The following is a 26,274-nucleotide window of genomic DNA, read 5'->3' as shown; positions in this document are numbered from 1 at the left end:
TACAGTAAAAACTTTAAAAAAATCTTTAAAAAAAAAAACCAAAGAGCTAGAGCTTTAGATATTAAGCATGAAAAATCTTCTAATGGGTGTCTACCAAGTTTGTTCAAATAAAAGCCCTGGGGTCAAAATTTTCCCCTCCCAAGGGGGTTATTGATTTTCCTAAAAACTTAAAAATCACTTTTAAAATTCAATAGCTAGAGCTTAGATATATAGAATGAAACATCTTCTTATGGGTGTCTACCAAGTCTCCATTGACCCCATTCCGTTGGGTCATTGATTTTCCTTGTATGTACACATCTTTTGGAACTGTTGTTTTCCCTCAGCAATGGCAACCAGTAATGCTTTTACACATGCACTTTTTCAGATAAAAATATGAACTTTGTGATATCATTTTAATATTTATATAAATAATGTAAATCATGCCCATGGGCTCAAACTTATCACAGAATCGGCCAGGGGGTTACTTGATTTATATCATCACTTGTATAGGAGGAAAATCATTCAAGTCTTCTTTTGTACAATTACAATGCCAATAGCGATAATAATTGTCATAAAGCATATCAATACCTTTTTGTTATAGTTTGGGCTGGTCTACATTTGTGGCAATAGCTAATCACTTTAAGTTCTGTTACAATTAAACCAACAGATGGTTTAATGACTGTGATGTTTAGGTCATTGACTTTTCAAAGTAGAGGTTTGAATTGTGGGTGGGGTACAAAAATGTCTCTGAATGTTATTTAAACTGTATGACAATGATAAATCATATTAAAGTAATATACATACATTTTGTACTTCATAAATTTTCATTAAATTTTTAAACATAATATATAAATTTAATACATAAATTGACTCACCAGTAATTAATACTGCTCACTAGGCTATTGAAAAAGTATTTCCTACTTTAATTTCTTATTTGACAAGTCACTTCTCGTCTATCCACTGCTATGTACCGGTATTTTACCTGTAAATTACCTGTATCATCTTACAACAGATGATTGTACCTTAAACGGAAAACCAATATACTACATTTTTAAGCTCGACTATACGAAGTATATGGAGAGCTGTCCTACTTGCGTCGGCGTCCGCGTCCAGATTTCAGATTTAAGTTTTAGTGCAACTATAACTTTTTCATTTCTTAAGGTTTCAACTTCAAACTTCAAATAAATTTTCCTTATCATCAACCACATCTTATGTGACTAAGTTCATCACTCCAGTACCAATATTTTCAGATTTATTTCCCCTTGAACTTTTTTCCTTAAATAAAAATTATTTTTAGCTCACCTGTCACAAAGTGACATGATGAGCTTTGTGATTGCTTTCGTCCGGCGTCCGTCCTGCGTCCGTCTTTCGTCTGTCAACTTTAAATTAAAACGACATCTCCTCATAAACCACTAAGCCAATTTCATCAAAACTTCACAGGAATTTTCCTTTGGTGATCACCTTTAAATATTGTTCAAAGAATTGAATTCCATGCAAAAGTGTGGTTGCCATGGCAACAGAAAGAGAAAAAACCTTAAAAACCTTCTTATAAAAAACCTAAGAAATTAGAGCTTAGATATTTGGCTTGAAACATGTTCTTGTGAGTGTCTACCAGGTTAGTTCGAATAAGAATGCTTGAGTCAAAATTGACCCTGTCCCAGGGGGTCATTGATTTTCCTTATATTTGTATAGTAAAAACAAAAAAATAGTATTGTAAAAAAGCCAAAGACGTTGAGCTTAGATATTTAGCAAAAAACATCTGTCAGTCGGTGTCTATTTAAGAAGTTTTCGGGAATTTTTATATCGACTTATAGGCAAAATTAAAGACAAAATTAAAACTCTGCAATAAAATTTCGTAAAACTTGGCATGTTGTTAGAATATGATAATTCAAACATAGTAAATGAAAAAACGGGGGTCACCGCCCTCGTCATTAACATATTTGCTCATTGAGTTATTTGCCCCTGAATTGGACCTTTTTGCCTAAATCAATGGCAGATAGTTCACAATCAATGTAAACAATATTTTTGTCGCTTATTTTTATACTGTTTGAGTCAATTCGGAAAATTTCAAAAGAGAAACACAGGTGGATTGGCTTTTCCTCTTCTTTTCTAAAGCTGTGTTTTTTTTTAAAAATATGGCCTATTTTTACAGAATATTAAGTCTTTTCATTAAAACTGAACAACTTAACATAAATAAGATATGGTATAACCTGTAATTATGTATTCTGATAAATAACAAAAAGAAAAACATAACCGGAAGTAAAAACAATATGTTATAGATATACATATTGGTTTTCTGCCCTTGAATTGACCTCGAATAAGTAAACTATTCTGATTCAGGGGAGATAACTCAGAAGTCAGAACGGTGACCTCCAAATTTGTTTCGCTTAACATGTTTTTATTATTATATTCTTACAACATGCCATGTTTAAATAAATTCTATAGTTTTAATTTTGCCTATATGGAAACTCCTGAGTGTCTACCAAGTTTGTTTTAATTAAATTCCTCAGGTCAAAATTTACCCTGACCGAAGGGGTCATTGATTTTTTTTATGTATATAGTAAAAAAAAATATCTTCATTTCAAAAAGAAAAGAAAAAGAATGAGCTAAAATATTGTGCATGAAGCATCTTCTAGTGGGTGTCTACCGAGTCAGTTCAGATAAAATTCCAGGGATCAATATTGCCCCCGCCCCAAAGGGGTCATTGGCTTTCCTTACATGAATACAGGGGAAAAAATCTTCTAAAAAACTAGGTATTTGGCATGAAGCATCTTATAGTAGGTTTTTACCAAGTTTGTTCAAATTAAAGCCCTTGAGTTAAATGTGGCCAGCTCCAGAAGGGTCATTAATTTTCCTTATAATTTTATGGATATTGGAAAACAAAATAATCTTCATCTAAAACAACCAAAAGTGCTAAAACTTAAATATTTAGCATAAAACATCTAGTGGTTGTCTACCAAGTTTGTTCAAAAAAAAACCCAAAGGTAAAAATTTGCCAGCCCCAGGGAGTCATTGATTTTCCTTATTTTTATTTAGTATAAACTGTAAATTTTCATAGCAAATACTAAATAATGCCCTGCATATATAAGAAATAAGTAGATCTGAACTTTAGTTAGATTGATTTTCATAGCAACTCACAATTGTTAAATTTTCCGTAACATCAAGTTAATCTACTTTTGATTTTCATAGTAGGCACTGACTTTCAAGAAAACCATTTATTTTATGTAGTAAACCATGGCATGTTTTGGAACTTTTATTTTCCCTTAGCAAAAGTTTTTACACAATACAAAAACAAACTTTGTGATATCAGTTTAAGATTGAGATTTTATTCATTTATGGTTAACAATATTACTTGTTCTTTGTCATGGAGAATATTTATATTGAGGTGAGTGATATTGGGGTCATCATGACTCTCTTTTTTGTATTCATGTTGTATAAATGAATTGATTTTTAAACGTAGAAAAAAATTAAGCGCTAGTAGATAATACAGACTTGAAATCTTATGACATAAAAACAGTCATTTTGAACAAAATACCAATGGTATAGCAGGTTTAAAATATTGATTTTATACGTCATGGTTTTACCAAACTATTTCAATTTAAATCAGTTATTGAAGATTTCCATCAAAATAGAAGTATAATAAATTATTTTTGTGTAATATTGATGGGACAATATAAAGATAATGACATTTAAAAAGATCATTTATCTTGATTTTATTTGTTTGGCTGTTTGGGTAGTTATCGAGTTACCGTTAGATGCAAATTAGAAAAAGGGGAATGGTGGTCTAGTGGTTATGGTGTCTTCCTGTCAAAACAGGGATCAATGGATTGAGCCCTTCTCAGGTCACGACCATGTTTCTTCATATGACATGTGTTTGTTTTGTTTTGTGTGTGTATGGGGTTTGGGGGACTTGCACTCAGCACTAACACAGTAAAGGTCATATGGGGGTTTCAAGCTGTACTGACAGAGGGAGACCTGAGGTACCCCTCTGTGCAATGTGATGTTTAAAATGAATGAATATGCTATCGAGAACAGTTTATACGGATTAATCTGTCACAAAATTCTTAGGTTGGGAATTCGTTTTAGACGAAATTTAAGGGCAATTTAGACTTATGACTGTTTTGCTTTTCCTAGACAGACCTTGTCAAATGCTACTTTAAAACATGTGACAAAACTGTCCAACAGAGAGAAATATTTAACATATAAGTGATATAGCTGTCATAATTATCAATTTTGTACTTTTTAGGTTATTGCCCTTTAATATGAATGAATTTTAATTGGTGTGTGAAATGGACAAAAGTCTTTTCATAACATTATTTTGGCAGGGGATTTGACAGTTTGTAACTTTTTTATGTTCACTTTATTTTTAGAAATATGAAGTGTTATTTTGATATATGAAAAGCATTTCACTGGGAGTCACCTAGTTTATGTATATAAAAAACTCTTCAATTTGTTTTGTATGAATCTGCAATGCAGTGGTGGAGACTGTTTCTTTATGAAAATTAGTCTCTCTCCTGGGGATAACGTTAGTTACATACAATTGTATAAGAAAAACATACTAAAATATGTTTGTACTTTTATCCCCTCCTTCAAAGAAGAGGGGGTTTATTGTTTTGCTAATGTCCATCTGTGGTCTGTCTGTCGGTGGACCACATAGTTTCTGCTCATAATCCTGAAAGTATTTATTACAAAGTATTCATATTTCGCATATTGATTATTCATATGTAGAAAATGACAACTATTAAATTAGGGGTCACTAGGTCAAAGGACAAGGTCACATGGGCCTTAAATGTCAGAATGGTTTCCACTCATTATCTTGACAACTATTTATCACAAAATCTTCGTATTTCATATTTTGATTGGCCATATGTAGCAGATGACCCCAATTGATTATATGGTCACTAGGTCATTGTTCAAGGTCACAGGGGCCTTAAATGACAGAAAAGTTTTCGCTCATTTCTCACAAAGTCTTCATATTTCACATACTGATTAGTCATATGTAGTGGATGACACATATTAATTTTGGTGTTGCTAGGTCATAGGTCAATGTCACAGGGGCCTTAAATGTCAAAATGGTTTCCGGCCATTATTATCACAAAGTCTTCATATTTCACAAATTGATTGGTCTCAACTAGAAGATGACCTTTATTGATTTCAAATTAAAATTTTTGAATGGCAGGTCTTACAGATGTCAAAGTTGGTAGAACACTTCCATGTACCCATTCATGACATGTTTCTATGACAAAATTACCAATAGTATGAGCCAAGGGCTAGAAAGAGGGGAAATGCGTCATTCGACATTTCTTGCTTCTGTTTTGTTTATTCATAGAAATGGAAATCAGCTGGCTGGTGTTTTAATTCTTCCTATTAACCAAGCATTTGTGACGATTTTCGTTAAAGTCAATTTTATATGAAATGCTATCCAACAATATATAGTATGCTTTTCGAGGTTACCCACATGTACTTAACATTATGATGTTAGTCTGAAATCAAGCGCAGGTATTTGTCTGCCAAGAACGTTTTTGCAGATTTATGCCCCTTCTCCTTTTTGTCACTTTCATTACCTAGTATACTTTCCATATCTGAGAAAAGTGAAGAGTTCTGTCCTCTGATAAACGACAGTTAGGTCATATTTGTTGCTTTTCTTGCAATCTGTCTGATTAAACATGTCACATATATATATGTGTGTGTTTTAGAACTTAGAAGGCGATGGCCATAAATCAATAAGACCAGAGCTGATGTATGTAAGTGGAAGAATGTTTAAACAAAAATTAAACATTGATCAGGTAAAGGTTAGCTAACTAGTCCTTATATTTATAAATGTTTATAAGTTAATTAATTGCTTTATTTCATGATTGTAACTTTAACTGGGAACAAAATTAATTTTAAAGGAATTCTGCGCCTTTTTTATGAATTCTTATTCATAAGTGTCATGTGGAACAAAACATGTGATTCCAATGGTCGGTGATTTTATTTAGGTGCTTTTGCCTTGAATTGTATGAAGTATGTCTCAATCATTATGCTTGGATAGTTGTCATGCAATCTAACAGTGTTAATTTTTGTGCTTTTTTATCCCAATATGAGTAAAAATCATTGCAACACTTTTTGTTTTGTGTCATTTTGCACATAAAAACGATTATTCTGGTAAAACGAGGTGAGGGAATGATCTGGAAGTTTGCACACAAGTTATGAAGTTATTTTTCTCACATCAAATGATACATAATCTCGGAAAAATATTTTTAGCTAATCAGGCCAAAAAATCTCAATGGAGTCCTTACAATTATATAAATAAAAGCTCAGGTCAACCTGCATGTCTGAGTAATTCATCCAGACTCACGCTGCTGAATTTTATTAGTTTCTGAAATTCTTTGTAGACCGATAGTTATTTACAGTCCCAAATTTAAAATAGAATGTGTTCTTTGTTGAAGTTGAGAACTTTGTTCTTGTTTTTTTACTATGATATTAGCGTAGTTTTAGTCTTTTTTGGCACTTATATGGTCCATCTCAACGACTTTCTTTGATAGCAAAGCACTAAACCAATAAATTTATTTTCTCTGCAAATAACCAAATAATACCACCTTATTTCTTTATCAGATGTGAGAGTTCAGACTGAAGTCAGTTAAGTTGTCACAGAGAAATTTAGCCTGATCTGAGGATCAATCAAGCAACACCTAGATTACAAATCCTATGTGCTCCATGTTAAGCTAAGCAGGTGGACTGAAGTGGGAAAATGTAGAGATAAAGACTGTTTTTATAATATAAATTGTAGTTGCACTTGTATTGTTACAGTTAGCAAAGTGGTTCTCCCCCTATGGAAATGTTGATGTGAAAGCATATGGCCAAAATAAATCATTGGTTGCTACATCAAACCACTACTGGTAAGACATTTAATTCTGTTTTTATTCTTTTTTTGTGCCCTTGCAAAATCACGATATCTGAATAACTTAAATATTTTGTGTTGAAAAAAAGTAATATATGCAAAATAATACACAAATAAATATAATTATTTTGAAGTGAACTTCATTATTATTTTGAAGTAATTTTCAGGTGCTCACTCAAGCCTGAAAAAGTGCACTTTGTGTTAAAATCTATATGTGGTGAATTAAAAAACCCAACGAAAAATAAAAATATTGATAAATTTTTAGTGAAATTATAGTTTGTCTTATTTTGGTTAGATATGAGAACAGTAGACTGTTTGATTGAGAAATTGATTACAGAACAACATTTATTATGAAACATCAATCCATAAAACACTATTTAAAGCCCATTCAGAAATATCATTTTGATAATGACTGAAAGTCTCAAAAGTAATAAATAACAAAACTTTTAAATTGATTTATTTGATTGTATTATTCTTAGATAATACTAATAAATGAAATAACACCATCTACGCCATGTATTATCAACAATCGCAACTACTCGGCCCTTTCCGTCAGTCTTGGGATAAGGACCTCGAACACAATTAATGATGAACACAATGAATACACAGAACGGATGCGGTATTTCGGTCTAACCTACGCTATGAAACTTAACATGTAAACAAATAATAATTTAATGCATGAGGTTGTTGACAAGTTTATTTCCAATATATTTTGTAAAATTCCACCTAAAATAATTGAATTCATAGGTACAAAAGCAAACAATACATTATTTATATATTTATTATTATGGTTGTAGAAACCGAAAGTACAATAAAATCAACCTGTTGACATTTAGTCGGATTTGTTTAAAATTGAACATCAGCGGGCATATTTAAATTACAAATTGTTGTCAGACATATTTTCAAGTATCAGAGTACCGGAACAGACATTAGATGTCAAATATATACATTCGTTTTACATTATCTCTGTTTCTGAACCACGTGGTAGAACTACTTTCAATCCGTATTGTGTCCGAGGTTATTATAGATAATAGCTGAGGCAGTTTCGAATGGCATTATCAAACCAAATCTCCAATCTGAAGAGTATCAAAGAATGACAACTTATGTACTCATGTTTTAATATATAAGACCAGAAGAGTTAACTTTCTTGAATACTTAATACAGTACATTGACTATATATACGTTTCCTTGCTTCTAACAAGGAACTTCTAAGGGCTTCCTTGGGCATTTTATAGGCTGAATAGATATCCATATTACCTTAATATTGTAAGCGTAAATTTAAGTCGCCCCAAACCCCAAAATAATCATTGTTTTAAATACCTGATTTGTGTTTCATGAAGCGTTTGTATAATTGGCGTCCGCGCCGAAGCGCGGCGCCCCTTTATGGAATGAAATCAGTTTTGTGAAAGGGCGACAGCAACTTCTCGAGCCTTTCAGTCGGTCATAATAAAAGCCTATCATTCCGATCGGTATGAGGGTGCTTGATTATTATTAATTAAAAATGAAATGTCGCGATATGTACAATGAATAGCGAACTAGAGGATTTCGCAATGCAAACATTTTCAAATGCAATAACCTTTTCCGACTCTTCGTTTTTTTTATTGATCATTTTGTAGTACACAGTGGGTTATCATGGTATGTTAAAATAGAATGATGAGTTGATGACCTAAATATTCCGAAAATCTATTTATAGAGGGATGTACTCCACGAATAGTAGGCCTATCACACGTTGTCCGGTCTCTCCCGGTTTTGGAGTAGATGTTTGATATCGTTACAGAACAGAACAAATATTTTACAGATAAATAAGCTTTTTTCCAAAATGAATGTTTGTCACTTAGTTTGGTTACAATAATTAATAAACATAGATCAACTCTCAAATTTATTGATTATTATTATACATATACATACAATTCGAAATAAAACACCACCAACAACAACAACAATAGCATGTTTCATTTTATCTATATGAATTAAAAACAATAAATATGTACAATAATTGTGAAAAAGGTACATTTTTATGGTTTTAATATGACACTATCAACTTTGAAACATTTTATTTAATTTGTTGTTCGTGTTTAGTAAAGATGCCGAGGAATTATTCAGAGTTACAAATTAGATTGTATTTATTATTTAATTGATTGATAATTTAAAAAATGATAAAGAAAAATACAAATGTACATGTTTTTTGTGTACATGGTTTAAGAATAAACAATATTATGTATTGAAAGATTAACCATAATTTACTGACTCTTTGCAGTTAAGTTTTGACTTATAATCGTCGGTCAATATGACAATTGAATTCTTAAAATTTATTTTACAATTTTAATAAAAAAAGAGTAGTAAACGTAAAAAACTCAGTATTAAAATAGCACATAAAAAACACAAAAAAGAGAGGAAAACAATATTCATAAAATCTGTATTTTTGTTATTAAAATAGATATTACAATTATTGTATAATAAACAATAATGCTCAACATGACATGGTAATATAACCAGTGTCATATTTTTACTAAGTGTGAACAGATACCTTAAGAGGGGGTCTTCGCTAATAGCGATTACATAATAAGGGACAATTCCACAATGGTGGTGTTGATCATGCGTTACACATATGGATTATAAATGATTGTATAAATGTATATCCGTTGCTATTAATAATCACGATCATAAAGCAATAACAAGTAATATTCTAATCTCTAGCATGCCAATCAAAGTTCATAATGAACAATGTCTTCCGTCCGTTCATTTTGGTAAAAACCAATTAACCATTGAAAAGTTTATAAGAATATCTTGACATCATATGTCTACTAGTTCATCTTCACTTTCTGCATTTCTTGCTTGGACGCCCGTTGATGCTTTGCATCAATGCTTTTCTTGTTTATTGTTTGTAAAGGAATACATGTCATGATACACATGTTTAAGGTTATAACTTATTTAAACTGTAATGTCTAAGGGTTGTTAACTCGTATTGTGGATTTACGTGAAATTCTTTATGAAAGTGACTGAAATGTTTTTCTTTTGAAAAGTAACTATAGATAGTCCTTTTCTTTAATTATCCCCCGCTGAAAGGCGGCGGGGGATATAGAAAAAGTCTTCTTCCTTCCATCCTTCCGTCCGACATTTTTGTCCGGAGCATATCTCAAAAAGTATTTGAAATATTAACTTGAATTTACATAGGTGTATAGATCATATTGAGTGAAAAAGTGAAAACTCTACCCTGCATAATTTTTGAGTTATTGCCCTTTGTTTTTTTTTCATACTTATTTTTTCACCTGAGTGGAGCATAACTCAAAAAGTCTTTGAGTTGTCAACATGAAACTTCATAGGTGAATTTATCTCATTGAGGAGGAAAGCTATGCGCAAGAATGTTAACTCTACCCTTTATAATTTTTGAGTTATTGCACTTTTTATACTTTTTGTCTGGAGCTTATCTCAAAAAGTGTTAGAGGTATCAAGTTGAAACTTCATAGGTGGATATATCTCATTGAGGATGAGTGCAGCACACAAGAATGATAACCTACCCTGCATTATTTATCAGTTATTATCCTTGTGTTCACATATGTTTCAAATCAGTAATCATTTCAGCCATCAGTTTTCATTAGCAAAAGACCACTTAAAACAGAATTATTTTGCTTTACTACATATACATTCTTCCAATGAGCAAACACATTTGACGGGGGGTGGCCATGTTAATATGGCTCTTGTTTATGTTATATGGTAGTAAATTTTATGCAATTAAAATATGTTAGTATTTTATTATTATTTGTAAAGTGCCAAAGATATTTTACGAGCATTTAAACAGCACAACACAATATATGTGACATATTATTGTGTATGGAAACACTCTCCTGTTGCTAGGGGACTTTTGTGGTAAGTTTTTGTTTTCACAAGGTATTAGAAAACATTCTAATCTTTTCACTAGAATGATGAATTTGTCATATGTTGAGATTTTGATCAGAAATCAATCAAATTTCCTGCATTTTGTACCTGATTTTAAATGTATTACTTCAACGAATTATTGTTTCATAGAAATTATTGTCATTTCATCCACTTCTATCGTCTTAATATAATAATAGCGTGTTACTTTACTTTGTAACATTAAAAAAATCTTTCATTTGCAACAATTTGATTTTTATGCTCCCCGAAAAATTTCAGAGAAGCATACAGTCGCCGCCTTGTCCGTCCGTCCGTCTTTCCGTTTGTCTTTCCGTCCGTCCCCTTTTCTTGTCCGGGACATAACTTTGAAACAAAAAGAGGTATCAACATGAAACTTTGAAGGGACATAGATCTCATTGAGTAGGTGTACAGTGCACACAAACCGTAACTCTGTCTTGCCTAATTTTGGAGTTATTGCCCTTTGTTCATTTTGACACTTTGAACTTTGTCCGGGACAAAACTCTAAGACTAAAAGAAACATCAACATGAAACTTTGAAGGAAGATAGATCTCATTGAGAAGGTGTGCAGTGCACAAGAACCGGAACTCTGTCTTGCCCAAATTTTTGAGTTTTTGCCCTTTGTTCATTTTGACACTTTGAACTTTGTCCAGGACAAAACTCTAAGACTATAAGAAATATCAACATGAAACTTTGAAGGAAGATAGATCTCATTGAGTAGGTGTGCAGTGTACAAGAACCAGAACTCTTTCTTGCCCAAATTTTGGAGTAATTGCCCTTTGCTCATTTTGACACTTTGAACTTTGTCCAGGACATTACTCTAAAACTATAAGAGGTATCAACATGAAACTTTGAAGGAATATAGATCTCATTGAGTAGGTGTGCAGTGCACACAAACCGTGACTCTGTCTTGCTTAATTTTGGAGTTATTGCCGTTTGTTCATTTTGACACTTTGAACTTTGTCCGGGACAAAACTCTAAGACTATAAGGAATATCAACATGAAACTTTGAAGGAAGATATATCTCATTGAGTATGTGTGCAGTGCACAAGAACCAGAACTATGTCTTGCCCAAATTTTGGAGTTATTGCCCTTTGTTTATTTTGAATCATTGAACTTTGTCCAGGAAATTACTCTAAAACTATAAGAGGTATCAACATGAAACTTTGTAGGTAGATAGATCTCATTGAGTAGGTTATGCAGTGCACAAGAACCGTAACTCTGTCTTTCCTAATTCTAAATTATTGCCCTTTGTTTATTTTTACACTTTGAACTTTGTCCGGGAAAAAACTCTAAAACTATAAGAAATATCAACATGAAACTTTGTAGGTAGATAGATCTCATTGAGTAAATATGCAGTGCACAAGAACCTTAACTCTGTCTTGCCTAATTTTGGAGTACTTGCCCTTTGTTCATTTTGACCCTTTGAACTTTGTCCAGGATATTACTCTAAAACTATAAGAGGTATCAACATGAAACTTTGTAGGTGGATAGATCTCATTAAGTAGGTATGCAGTGCACACAAACCGTAACTCTGTCTTGCCTAATTTTTGAATTATTGCCCTTTGTTTATTTTTACACTTTGAACATTGTCCGGGACAATACTCTAAAGCTATAAGAGGTTTCAACATGAAACTTTGTAAGTATCTAGATCTCATTGAGTAGGTGTGCAGTGCACAAGAACCTTAACTCTGCCTTGCTTAATTTTTTAATTATTGCCCTTTGTTTTTTTTTACACTTTGAACTTTGTCCGGATTTTCTAATTTAATTTTGAGTTATTGCCCTTTGTTCATTTTTACACTTTGAAATTTATCTGGGACATAACTCTCTAACTATAAGAAATATCATCATGACACTTTATAGATAGTTAGATCTCATTAAATAGAAGTACAGTGCAAAAAAACATAAGTCTGCCTTGCCTAATTTTGGAGTTTTTGCCCTTTGTTCATTTTTTCATACTTTCCTGTGTCCAAAACCTTCTCGGGGAGCATCACCCGGTTCAACCGGTTCTTGTGCATATAACAGTGTTGAAAATACTTCTTTTACCTAAATAACTCATTTAAATGAAAACTTATTTTATATTAGATTAATATTCCAACTATGTATTATCGAGGCATCTCTATTACCAACTTATTGCAACTCAACTATACATGTATTTAACACGATTCAACACAAATGCAGAAAATATGACACAGCTATTTTTGACTAGGTTGAGTTCACCAAAGATACACAATGCAAACATAGTGGAACTGTTAGTATGTAGTTTACACAATGTTCCAGACTATAAATGCTTTTGTATATCCTGATTGTTTTGAAAGCCATTTTAGAGACAAATTATTTCAAAGAGTACATAATGAAAATGCAAATGTTTTACCCTATAGCAAACATAAAAGAAAAAATACTAGATTTAATACTTGTTTTCTTATATTTTTAGGACAGGGGTTTTGTTGGAATTTTAAGAGTTTGAAATCATAACAAAAATAATACTAAAATCTTCCAAATGACAGTACTCCCAAAACTTAATACTTTAAATGTTTTTTTAGGCTGATTTATTATATTCCTGAGAAAGAAACAAGCCCCACCAACCAGGACCACCGTATGTTATACCAGAGACTTTTATTTAAATATTGCTCTGTGGTTATACGTGTAGCCTAAAGTACCTTTGAATGCTTCCCTACCCCACTACCTCCCTACAAACCCGGACTTTAGACATGTTCTCATAAATATTTTGGTTGCAGGATCGTCCTTGGTTTTAAAGTATAAAAATTATGCACCTATGGTCAAATCTGACCCCACCCCAACGGGTCACTTATGTATAGAGTAATATTTGAAAACACATTTAAATCTTCTTGTGGAAAACTGTCATGCCATAAGTTTTTAAATTTGACATGTATTCCGGGGAGGAACCCAATGTGAAACCCACATTGAGCATCGGTAAAAATATGTGAATTTCCGCTGACCCAGATGTGCGCTATATCTATAAAATAGCATAATAAACACATCAACGTACCGATAAGATATACCTTTATTTCTAGTAATTAACAAATACATGGGGAGTTGAATAGAAGTAAATTGTAATAGTCGATATTCTGTTTCCATTTTAGTTGGATTTTTGTAAATAGTATTCACATAATATTTACTCTATTGCGACAACACTCAATTCCAAATACTTGATATTGTACTAAGGGGTGGAATTATTCGAAACGTTTTAAATGAAACAAATGAAAAGGGCATTTTAACTACCTCAAAACTAATTGCATTAAAGACAATATATAGAAGGTACTGTACGCGTTCGTTCAAAATAGTCATCAACTTCCAAACATAGCTGGAATCAATGATTTTAATGTGCTAAATGTCTGCTATTTAGTTATGGATAATGTTATATAAGTTTTACTTTGGGAAAATCCGTTATTGCTTTTGATCGACAATACTTTTATTTTAAACCGAATCGCAATTAATGTTTTAAAAAGAGTTTTACATGCAAAATAATTAATCATTTTTTGAAACTTTTACAGGACACATAAATTTTGAGAAATAAAAGCAATTGTAAGACAAAAATTAGTCTTTCATGGAAAAGTCGCAATTTGAAACATTTACAAAATAAATTTGCAATTTTACTTTAAGGTATATTTCTGTGTCCATTATATTTTTCGTAAATTTGCATTCAGATGTATCATAATCGGTGTATCGCAATATGTATCGCAATCTATCGCAATACGGATTTCACGGTATCGTTACAACCCTACGTTTTGAAACAACTCGCATGAACATGGTTTAAAGCTTTAAAAAATGTTGATAGTTGATAGTTTTGTTGAATGTTTTATTTGTTTAAACGAACATAAATATCTATTTTATAATAACTTACATGTATATTTATTCATCTATTTTTGATACAACCATAAGTATTTTTGTGTTAAATGTGATATGCAATACACGTAATATGTAAAGATTGATATCCAAAGAAGAAATATGAAATATGACGAAAATGTCATTTCGTTGGCTAACCTTACTGTCTTAGTTTGCATTTAAAACATACATTAAATCCAGTCGTGTGCATTTCACCAACTTATTAAGTTGGTGAATGAAAACAAACGTGCCGCAATGCAAACTTAAGATTCCTTTCTTTCAGGAACTGTTTATTTACATTTTTGTCGAAAATGAAGACGTCAAACCCCCGTCGATGATATGGATTGTTCCAGACACCATTGAAGACATGTCACTTAGAAAATACAAAATCGGTGCGGCTATTTCCTCTTCCTCTGGGATGCGAGGCATTGGCGTTCGTTCTAAAAATAGCTTTTCGATCGGATGACCTTGCGCAATAAAATTTTTTGATGCCTCTGTCATGACCAAAGTCGGATTCACGGAGTTCACGCGAATGTTGTGCGGTCCTAGTTCCAATGCAAACTGTTTCGTTACCATGTCCATACCAGCTTTTGACACTGTATATGCCAGATAGCCTGGAGCTGCTTGCAATGCAAATATGCTGGATACGTTAACGATTGACCCAGGCCTTCCATCTGCTATCATTTTCTTTGCAACGATTTGAGTTGTATTTATACTGCCAAACAAATTCACCGCAAAGATTTTCTGGAGATAGTTATTGGAAACCTCAAGAGAGGAAAGCGTTGCTTCATCCGAGAAAGCGGCATTGTTAACAAGCCCATCCAGTGTCTCAATCTTTTCAATCTTCTCTTTCAGTTCATCCCAGTTACCAACATCCGCCTGAATGATTTCAACGTTTGGACATTCAGCCGCTAATGAATCCAATGGTCATTTTGAACGACTTAAAGCATACACTTTACATCCTTGTTCACATAGTGCTTTTGTTACTGCCCGGCCTATACCACGACCAGCACCGGTCACAAGAAATTTTTTCCCGGATAAATTGAGAGACATTCTATTTTTTTAGAGCTAGGATACAAACTAATTCGTAAATTGTGCTTCTCCTTCAAGCTATTAATCCACCAGTGCGCTGTGTTACGAGCAATGTGGGGAAAATTCTCTGAGACAATTCTCTGCAGCCGAAATCGATTTTGTTTCAGGGAGGGTTTCTTCTTGGAAGACGTTCCGTCAAGATTTGTTCCAATATGTTTTCCCCCGAGCTTGACATCACATTTATGCGCCACGAGTATATTTATAGCTAACAGTCTCGCTGTAAGATTGACAGCAACTCGTCTCTATATACAGGGTGCCATGTGACTTTTAGACCAAATTGAGATTTAAAATATATTACACTATGCGCTATTTCATTTCTTTAAATTTGATTTACTTTAAAATATATTTTTTCGTTTACTTACCACGTTACTCGTTACGCCCATATATTGCACAGATTAGCCGTTGTTATAGCAAATTTCTGTTAATTTTACATTTCTTCAAGGCTACGATTCACTTGTAATTAAAGCAGGCCTGGCGATTTTGCGGGTACGGGGGCATGCTCACCCGGAAAATGTTTCGTTCTAGCATGCTCCTACAAGCGTTTTTCGGTGTATTTGGCACAGTTCAGAGTCTGCACTAGTGCATGTTGTTTTGGCATCTGTAAATAAATCTTTGCAATGATCAGTGCATCAACGGACTTTTATTTACAATTGAAGTCCGTGGTATATCTATGTTTAAAGGATGAAAGGTTAACTACAGACCGCATAACCGAGAGACAGTTGTACATAAAATATTAATAATTAATGTTTTACAATTAAAAACACGTATAGATTGTGTTTTAACATAAATCAAACAATGAATAAGGCTAACCAATGATCGCTACGATTAAAAAAAATCAACCAAAAAACATCGCCATCGTTTTCTTGTGGTAATGACCCTTTCCTCCTTCCAGGATACGCAAGTTGAGTAAAACTTCCCCTGTATTAATTGCGGTCCCGTTCCCAAGTTCCTTTTCAAGAGTATTTGAAGTATTGTCGATCGCAGGTAGTTCTACTTAGCGCTGAGAATGTCCTTTCACCGGCATCACTAATAATATATCTTTAACATGCCGATGTTAATTAATGAAAATTAAGATAAGTTCACACTTGGACCGGCCGGACAGCCGCCAACGGCCTTGTAAAGCCATGCTTCAACGATGTGTTTCGAACCAAACAGAGTATTTTATCTCCGCTGCTGCTTCCATCATGAAGTAACAAAGGACTTCTTCAAACACTAATAATGCTAGAAATTTCGGCACCTGGCCCAATTTTGATGCATTCCTATATATGACACTAGGTACAAGTCTTTTGAATAAATAATTTGAAGCATGAGGGATGTTGCACTTTACATTATCCCTCATGTACAGACTCAATCAAACCGAGTCTGCAGTTCTTTTGTAATTTTGTTGTGAGTAATGCTTCCGAGGGATCACTTTGTTTCCAGTTTTTTATACTTCACAACAGCAGGTGTCAAGTGCTGTGTGGCAGCTGTAAAAAGTTGCCCCGTACTTCACTTCAGTGTTGTTATATTTTTCTGGTTCTTTTGGATCATTGATGACAGCACTACTAAGTGTTGAGAATTGAGTACCGCTCAAGCCTGTGCTAGGGGAATCAAAGTGTGACGGTGACGCCAACGCCTGGTTGATAACAATAGTTCTCAATATTCTTCGAATAGTCAGCTAAAAACGTACTTTTTGGGGAGGCTATGCCGACCCAATGTTAATAACCGTCCGTCAAATCTTACTGCCGCGGTAATCAGGTCAAAAAATAGTACCTTGATTTTTCTAAGCTGACTCATCACTCATCACAGACATTTACAATATGAAAATATTTTCATTCTTTAATTTCATATCTGCAATTTGTAAAGATAATAATTCTCGATTTTTGTTTGTTATTTTTTCAAAATCACTACTCCGTGACGTCATACTGCCGCGGCAATCAGGTTTAGGCATACGTACGTTGGTAATAAATAGTTCTGGTATGAAAACCCTTCTATATAATAACTTTATCAATATTTTTTAAACAAAAAGCATAAATGAAAATTTATAGATAAATGCTTTAATTAGGTGGCAAATATTCTTTATTATTTTTGATAACAATTTTCCAATTACTACGCAGCGACCAACTGTTTATGACGGGTCATTAACTAGAACGTTGCAACACCGTAGTCTCAATATCATGCATGTTCTTTTGTTGCTATAAACCATTAATAGATCTAGTCCTTAATATTTTTTTAAAGACAAATAATGGTAAACTGTCGCTTACATCAGAGACATGGATCATGCTTGCGTGATAACTAAGGAAAACTAACTTATTAGTACACCTTAGGAGGATGTACGCGGAAAACGCTCATTAACCGCTATATCATATAGCTGTTAGTAAATATTTTGCATACATTTAGAACTAAAAATTCACTAATGGTGATGAACATATAGTTTGAAAACATTATATTCTTAAACCATGTATCGCCGAAAAAAAACTATTTAACTACAAAATCCGTAAGGACCCTTCCACAAAATTTCACCACAAGATTACATTTAATATTAGCAAAATAAAAAAAAGCAATACTTATATTTTCATCTTACATAATTCATTAATCAAACTTTTAACATAAAAGTATATTTTAAAAATATGTCTGGCAATTGACAGATCCCTACTCTGATCTTTTATTTGTAAAGGAATAAATTTAAACATGTGCTCTTTTGTTTAGAAATATTTTGTAGTGAAAGTCTTAATATATCCACTAATCTCATTATTAGAATTAGACAGGTCAGGGATTTATACAACCAGTAGTTTAGTTATCTACGCTCATTTTAATCCCAATAGAAACATTCAAATATTTGGGGTAAAAAACATGACCAAAGTACCTAGTAGTCGTTTACCCGGTGGTGATCCCATTAAACTGATTATAGATTCGAATAGAAAACACAATTAGAAACATGTGTTTCGGTACAACAAAAATCGGAAGTAAAGTGAACAGTTAAATGACAGAAATATGTGGTCAAATATGTTTTAACGAGGAAATAATTATTTCAGAGAAAGACGCAAAGATCAGTCTTCAATCAAATGAATGACCCCGTATTGTGTAATTAGAAAGTTAATTCAATTCAAGGGCAACGAATCATAATTTGATAGTCCATGTGTAATAAAATTTTCAATACAGATTATTAGATACATAAAAATATTAAAGAATAAGAAGCTTTAAAAAACAAAACAAAAAAAAAACGCATATATATACGAATGACTTACAGTCGAGCATCGGAAATTCATCAACATATCTTACGAAATTTTAAATTGAAAACGATATTTGCGCGCGCTGAAGTGATTTATGTTTATTTGAATAAATCAAATAAAAAGAAGTTATATGTTTGTGTTCTATAAATAATTGGCGGCATAAGACGAATTTCGTTTTCATTTTACAACACTTGAAAAATTACTACAGAAAATATGTTGTTGTTTTTTTGTTTTGTTTTTCAACAAGAGTGTGTGTTTTAAGTTCATTTATTCTCGGCACCGGAATAACCATATGTCCGAGATTATAGCATCGGAAACGTCTTTTTCAAACAGAATCTTCCTGGTAGCCCATTTTTCGTTCGTTAGTGGTAAAGGAGACGACAGTACTGTCAAGGCATCAACTTCCTGACTGACGACAACAAAAACGGCATTCATTAGCGCCAAACCTCCAGAGTAAGTTACGACAGGTCAACCAATCACCTCTGGTACTTGAGATGACTTGACCTTGACCTGCCGTGTGCCTTCTCCGCGACGTGCATACCTCTGGAGGGATTTGGAGAAGTTTCAACAAAAACCTCCAAAACACGCTTTTTATAACACCATTCATAGCACTGACGCTTCGATGTTCTCATCTATTTGCGGGAAATGGTCGACAAGGAAAACCTACGTTATAACCGCACACCCTGTTAACAACAGATATACCGCAGTATATGTTTCAAGCTAGTGAGGTTTAAAATCTATCGATTAACTACCATAAGTTGGTTGAGTGTTGGCGGTAAAAAAAGAAGATATAACTTCCTGATCAATTTTCACTTAGGTTGATTCAATTTTGAATAAGCTTTGCAGATATGTATTTTTCAAGAAATATTTAGCTTTAATATTATCCGAAGCCGCCAAAGTCAGCGACGAGTAATGAAATGACAATAATTTCCTGAAACGTGATTTTATTCGAGATTTGCTTCGGGAGAAGACAGCTTTCTGTCCGTAGAGCATGAGTATTAATACTCATCACAAGACAGTGTCTTATTGATCTCAATTATGGTACATGTAAATATGTATAATTTTATGTTCAATTAAAATGTTGCTTAACTTGCAGTTGTTAAATATTATCATTCAATGATATTAAAATGACATAAAGTATTTATGATGAACAGTCCTAGAATATTTTGATGAGGAACCGTCAGTTGTAAAATGGTATTATGATCTTATAATGAACAGTCGTCATACCTGCTGGTGTGTCATTTATAAATGGTTTTTAGGTTTTTCAAAATTTGCATGATTAACAATCGGAATGTAGACCTCAATGAAATGTTCTGGAATATTAACAAAATGAATAGTCAACCATATTAACCATATATATGAATGGCTGAGCGATAAATTGCGCAATGTGCATATCTTCTTATTTAACAGCACATTTTAAGCAAAAAGAAAAGAAACTATAAGCATGAAACATTCTGTCATAGCCTCCCCATCAGTACATTCAGTGCTTTGATTTGTGTTATGTCAATTCTTCTGACGGAGAGTTCTTCTGTGCAATCCTTAAATCAAATATTTAGATTTTTTAGACGATTTCACACCCTATATTTTCTCTGGAAAATTCCCGGCTAATGATTGATTAGACAGGAAAGACATTCCCTCCAGCGTATTTTACATCGATAACATTTCCCCGCTTGAATTTTTGATATGTAGAACAACTGTTCCCGGGAACAAAATTTCAATAAAAATCAAATAAGCGAAAATTTGTCCGTAATATAATATAAGATATCCGTGTACCCTATCCAAATGATACCTTTATTCGTATATGAAATTTACATAACATGCCACATCATGCATTTGAATCACGACCGTCTCAAAAAAGGTTAAATATTTTTTGAAGATTTACTAGTATGCATTAAAATGTTATTGTGCTAAAATGTTAACAGTGCTTATGTAACAATCATCCATTAAACCTCGCCTCGTCTAATGATCAGTCTCCGAGTTTAGCCATTTTGTCTGGACATGCAACCAGCTCAACAAGGATCCTTGAAAGACAAACGTTGTTATTATCATAATTAAAGTACGAAAAACGAAAAAGAAAAAATGAAAAAAGTCATGAAAGGGAAAGCAGCATAGAACTATAAAAGTAAAGATTACAAAATTAAAAGGATTACAAAAGTTTCAATATTACAAAAGTTTCAAGATTACAAAAGTAAAATATTACACAAGTAAAAAGATAACAAAAGTGAAAATATTACAAAAGTAAAAATGTTACAAACGTAAAAAGATTATAAAAGTGAAAAGATTACACATGTGTCAAGATTACAGATTACAAACGTAAAATGATAACAAAAGTAAAATTGTTACAAACGTGAAAAGATTACAAAAGTAAAAAGATGTTACAACCCTCAAAATATTATTAAAAGTCAATTTCCAAATTTTAGTATTCTTCTCTAGAACAATATGAAACTATTACACTATTTTCATTATACCTCTATAGTATTAGTTATACTATATAGTGTCATATTATTGTAGTTATGAATATTGACTTAATCATAATTTTGGGTTTGGTAACAGGGACTAGAGGCAGTGGGGAGGGGGCAGCGGTAGAAGATGATATAAGATCAAAGCGTCTTAATATACCTGTGGATGACAAAAGTAGAAATATTACAAAAGTATGATGATGATAATGATAGAGACGGTGATACGAATGAATGAATGAATAAATGAATGAATGAATGAATGAATGAATGAATGAATGAATGAATGAAAAAAGTACTATATACGAACGGACAAACAAAACTAAATGGTATTAGGGTCAGTGTAAATATATTGGATGAACACTATTAATGAGTTTGACGATCTAATGATGGACAAACAATCTAACGGATATTTTCAACACTCATATATATATACCTTTTTCCTGGCAATCTCGTTGTTTCTTTCAACACTGTAAACAAGCTGGTGTAATATTTATCAAAATTCGCTTCATCATTGAATATATACATTGAGTTGAGTTGACAGATCATTGCAGGGTCTTTTGAACTAGCACAAAATGAACGCATATCGGTATGTGTAGTCACAAAACAAAACTGAAAACAAAAACAAAAACAAAAAACTATTGTTAAAAGTGGTTTCACCGGAAACGTAATGACCGATATGAATGTCAAAGTTTTCCGCTTAAAAATGTACATCATATGATCACCCTTAGTCTGCTAAATTTTCTTAAATGGACTTGGCCTGCTTCAATGGAACATCTCTACTATTATTCTTAAATTCTTATCCGAAATTTGACAGAAAGGGCCGAGCAGTTACGATTGGTTCTGCTTCTATTTTGGGAATTTCCCATTATTAATTTGGGGATATCAGGATGTCAACAAGAGCTTTCGGCAGGACAGTATGCCTGGATAATGTAGAATTTTCTAAAGTTCAAAACGGGCCATAAATCTGTCACAGTCTTAGTGTGTGTGTCATGTGTGTGTTATACACAAAAATATATTTAATTATAATTCTAATTCATTAGATTCTTTTTTAGTTTTGAATGACATCATAAATCTCAAATAAGAATGTGAAGTTCCATATCCATTGCCTCTCAGTAGTTTTGGAGATACCAAATTGCATGCAAAAAGTCTGACGCCGACGTTGACGCCTGGGTGACGTGAGTACAATAGCTAAAAAATCAAATTAGTCCGCCGACATAACTTAAATCAACCATGTATAGGCTGGAACATATTGTCGTAAATTCGAAAAGAAATATAGTGTATATCTTTATTTACAGAAAACAAAATAACCGACTACTATCCAAAATAACACTCCTCAAGTGGAAATTCGGGCCAGTTTCAGCGATACACTTCGCTACTCGCTCTTCAAAATCCATCACTTAAATCACCTCGCTTTATTATTAGTATAAATCAAACAAAAGAAGGCATTCTGGTGTAGTTTTTCTCTCCTCTTTCTTGCACAAAATAACTATCAAATCTCAATTGAACGGTTAATATGACAGTATAGTAATCTTGGTCAAAAGTGTTATGACCGTGACAATCATAGATCGTAGGATATTATATCAGGGCAAAAGATAATCAGTTACGTATAACAATGAACGTTTAAGGCCTATTGGCCAGTGTTGATCTTTTATTTAAATTTTATTGTTGGTTTTAAGACGAGTTTATACGAAGTGATTCTTTTTTTAATTTTCTAATTATGTTCCATTTAAGGTACTCTATCTAGCATTAAAACTAATAAATATATGGACAACTTAGCTTCGTCCCTCTTCGAATATTTTACTACAATAATAATTACCTTACGACAGGACAAAAGATTATCAAATTACGTATATACGTAATTGAACTTTATAAAATTACTTTCATTTATATTGCACGAGTTTCTGCTTTTAATTACAAACTAATCAATTAGGCCCTTTTCGTATCTAATGTGTATTTCATTTCTAAAAGTGGCGAATGGAATCACATCGTTGCTTTACCCTTGAAGCTGCAGAATTTTACAAAGCTTTAGATTCGTGTTTGTACCGATGAGCATTAAATCATTAATACATAAGAAAAATTCTGGGAATATTGTGTGCATATATTGATTTTGATTTATCCCCGAGAGTTTTGAGATAAATAGTAAGCTAGAAATATATTCTACATGACACTTATGCCCGTCACAGTGAAAACATATAATGTACATACTTTGTATGTTTTTTAAGCAACGGTCAAGTGTTAAAACATTAATAATAAAATAAAAGTAGTATAAACTTTCACAAAACCTAATATGACTGATAAAACTCGTGTTCTTGTTTAACAAGTCTGTCATGCGTCACTGCATGTGAACTGAACGTAACCTTATTACATATGTACCTTAAAAATCAAAAGGGGTTATCTTTCTCAACTTGAAAAAACTAAAAGGTTGTAGATTTCAAATCAATTTGCTATTTATTGTCAGACGATCTTCCAGTTAACAAGGTCATGTGTCCTTGATCTTGGATGTCAATATCAATAGGTGTCATCTTCTGGGTCATGACCACCTCGTCTTCAAGTCTAAGGACTGTAGGCCAAAACATTTTCTAGTTATTGGTCGAGTAAAGAACCACATTGAGTGTGACTATTGACCGTCTGACTTACAAGGCCATGGTGTCCCTTTACCTTTGACATCAAAATCTACCAACCTCCACACTAAATGCCAAAGCGTTCTCTTGATTTGGGAATAGCCTCAGGGACCTGCTAGACATCCGACCTAGTGGCCTAAAAATCAATATAATGTATAGGCTATCTACTACATAATGCCTCAATAACTAATGTCTGGACTGTATCGTTTTTCAATGTCATGTTTACTTCGACAGTAACATCTGTTTTCATTTTATAATTTGAGTTCTGAGAACATTAATTAGCCGATCGGGCCCTCCCCAAGTACGTCCAGTAGTTATGAGACAAATTTTTTCCACCAAATCTAAGGACTTTTGGCCAAGCCGCTTAAAATTTACTGAGAAAAAAAACCCCGAAAGTGAACACGATTGAATGGGGTCAATCAATGTTTTTGAACATGGTGACCTTACCTTTTGCCCTTTGAAATCAAAAAAAAGTATTACTAGAAAGCCGACTTCCAACTAAAATGAGGTTTTTTTAGAAAGAAGCAATTTAATTTAGTTTATTTTGCTCTTTTTTTTAGAAATACAAAGTAAAAAAAGTTTGTAATAAACATTTTGATAAAGATATTGATCGGGTTTTCAAAAATTTTACTTCAAGTCTTTGGGCTTTTTTCAGATGAAAAAATATTAAACTTTTAAAAGGGGAATATGCGCAAATTTTTTATAGATTTGAAAAACTTACTTTTTCAACAAAAAATAATTTACATGGAATTACAGCATTTTTTTATAAAAAAATTTGATGACTTTTTTTATCAAATCGAAAGTACGCGTAATGCAAGCGCGAGTACAATTTTTAAGAAAGTAATTGCAGTACCAAGAGTGGCAAAATTTGTAAGAGTAATTCAGTAATCAGTACCAGTACTTTGCCAAAATAGCTGGCAGTACATAATGCAGTACCAGTACCAGTAATGCAGCTCTGGAAGACCAATCACAACTGCCCCCATTTTTATGTAGGAATGTAAAATTAAAACAGGTAATGCTTCTAAGTCTAATTAGTAGCTGCCAATTCATGTAAATTGTCTTTTATCACCGAAAAAAATCAAAACCCAGCAGATACATAATAGCTCACATGAAACCAGATTAACACGGTTCACACAATCAGCGGTGATTCCGACATGTTGGTTCTGCAGTATCAAATCGGGATCACCTCGACTACTATTCATTAATAATCGCTCCGGGACTTAACGCGGAATTGAAATTAGTTCTACCGCTGATGTGACATCCAAAGGGAAAATAACGTCTATTTCTGTTAATTATGATTGAAAAATATGTCTGACAATCACATTCAATAAAAAGATATGTCCACTGATGTAAATCAATATCAACAAGTATATTTTTGTACTTCAAATTTCTACAACCATTAATAAGTATTTTGAAAAATGCGCGTTTTACTTTTTATTGGGGCGTCCGTGGGCCGAGTGGTTAAGGTCGTTGACTTCAAACCACATGCCCCATCGATCACCCCTGTGGGTTCGAATCCCTGTCCGAATCCCGACAGGGACTTTGGATTCTTTCATGTAAGAAGCTTTCCAGCTAGCTACGGAAGTCGGTGGTTCTTCTCAGGTGCCCGTTCGAGCCGTGAAACTAATGCACGGAAGGGCACCTGGAGGTCTTCCTCCACCAGTAAAGCGCGATACGGTCGCGATATTGACCTATACTGTTCGATGTGACGTAAAACCAAAACAAAACAAAAAACTTTTTTGATCTAATTTTACTTTTTTTTTTTTTTTTTTTATATTTTTTTAAGTGACAAATGATAACATTGATGTAAATTTTTGGTGGGTCAAGTCAAAATAACTAAGTAATTTTTCAAAAATGATTTCTCAAGTCATGGACGGAGCTTTTAATATAGTACATTTATTATATTATTATATCTATTTAAAAAGTCTTCTCTGTATCAATAAGTTTGGAGACCTTTCCTGTTGAAAATGTGTCAGGTTAAATCGTTACATAATACATGCACAGTGCGTTAAACTGGGTGCGGGTATTAGTTATCCAAGGCGTCCAGAGCATGCCCATTGTATTGGTCATTTTTTGGGGTTTACATATTTTGACGGAGAAAAGGGAAAAGCGACAGAAATTGTCATATTCAGATGCTGTTCATTGGTTCATTTTTGCCGGGTTCATATGTGACAAAACAGGGAAACGCCTTTTATGTTGCTTATACAAAAGAGAAAGAACACCAAAACACAAACGGCAATCTGATAATATCGGGGGCTACGCCCCCGGGGCGTCAAATCAGATAGCCCTGTTCG

At 33.0% G+C, this 26,274-nt stretch overlaps 1 protein-coding gene across 1 annotated transcript; it reads right to left on the bottom strand.

Annotated features, from left to right (window-relative positions):
• Nucleotides 1-14,890: 14,890 nt before the first annotated feature.
• On the bottom strand, nt 14,891-16,071 carry LOC132758134 (L-xylulose reductase-like). Its single transcript, XM_060749647.1, has 2 exons — nt 16,051-16,071; nt 14,891-15,475 (listed from the first exon to the last, which is right to left on the bottom strand). The coding sequence occupies exons 1-2, from the start codon at nt 16,069-16,071 to the stop codon at nt 14,891-14,893; spliced, it is 606 nt and encodes a 201-aa protein (XP_060605630.1).
• Between the last annotated feature and the right edge of the window lie 10,203 nt (nt 16,072-26,274).

Source organism: Ruditapes philippinarum, unplaced genomic scaffold (genome assembly GCF_026571515.1).
Source record: "Ruditapes philippinarum isolate M1 unplaced genomic scaffold, ASM2657151v2 ctg7915_1_1_1_1, whole genome shotgun sequence".
Classification (NCBI taxonomy): domain Eukaryota; kingdom Metazoa; phylum Mollusca; class Bivalvia; order Venerida; family Veneridae; genus Ruditapes; species Ruditapes philippinarum.
This window is presented reverse-complemented; position numbering and strand designations above follow the sequence as displayed.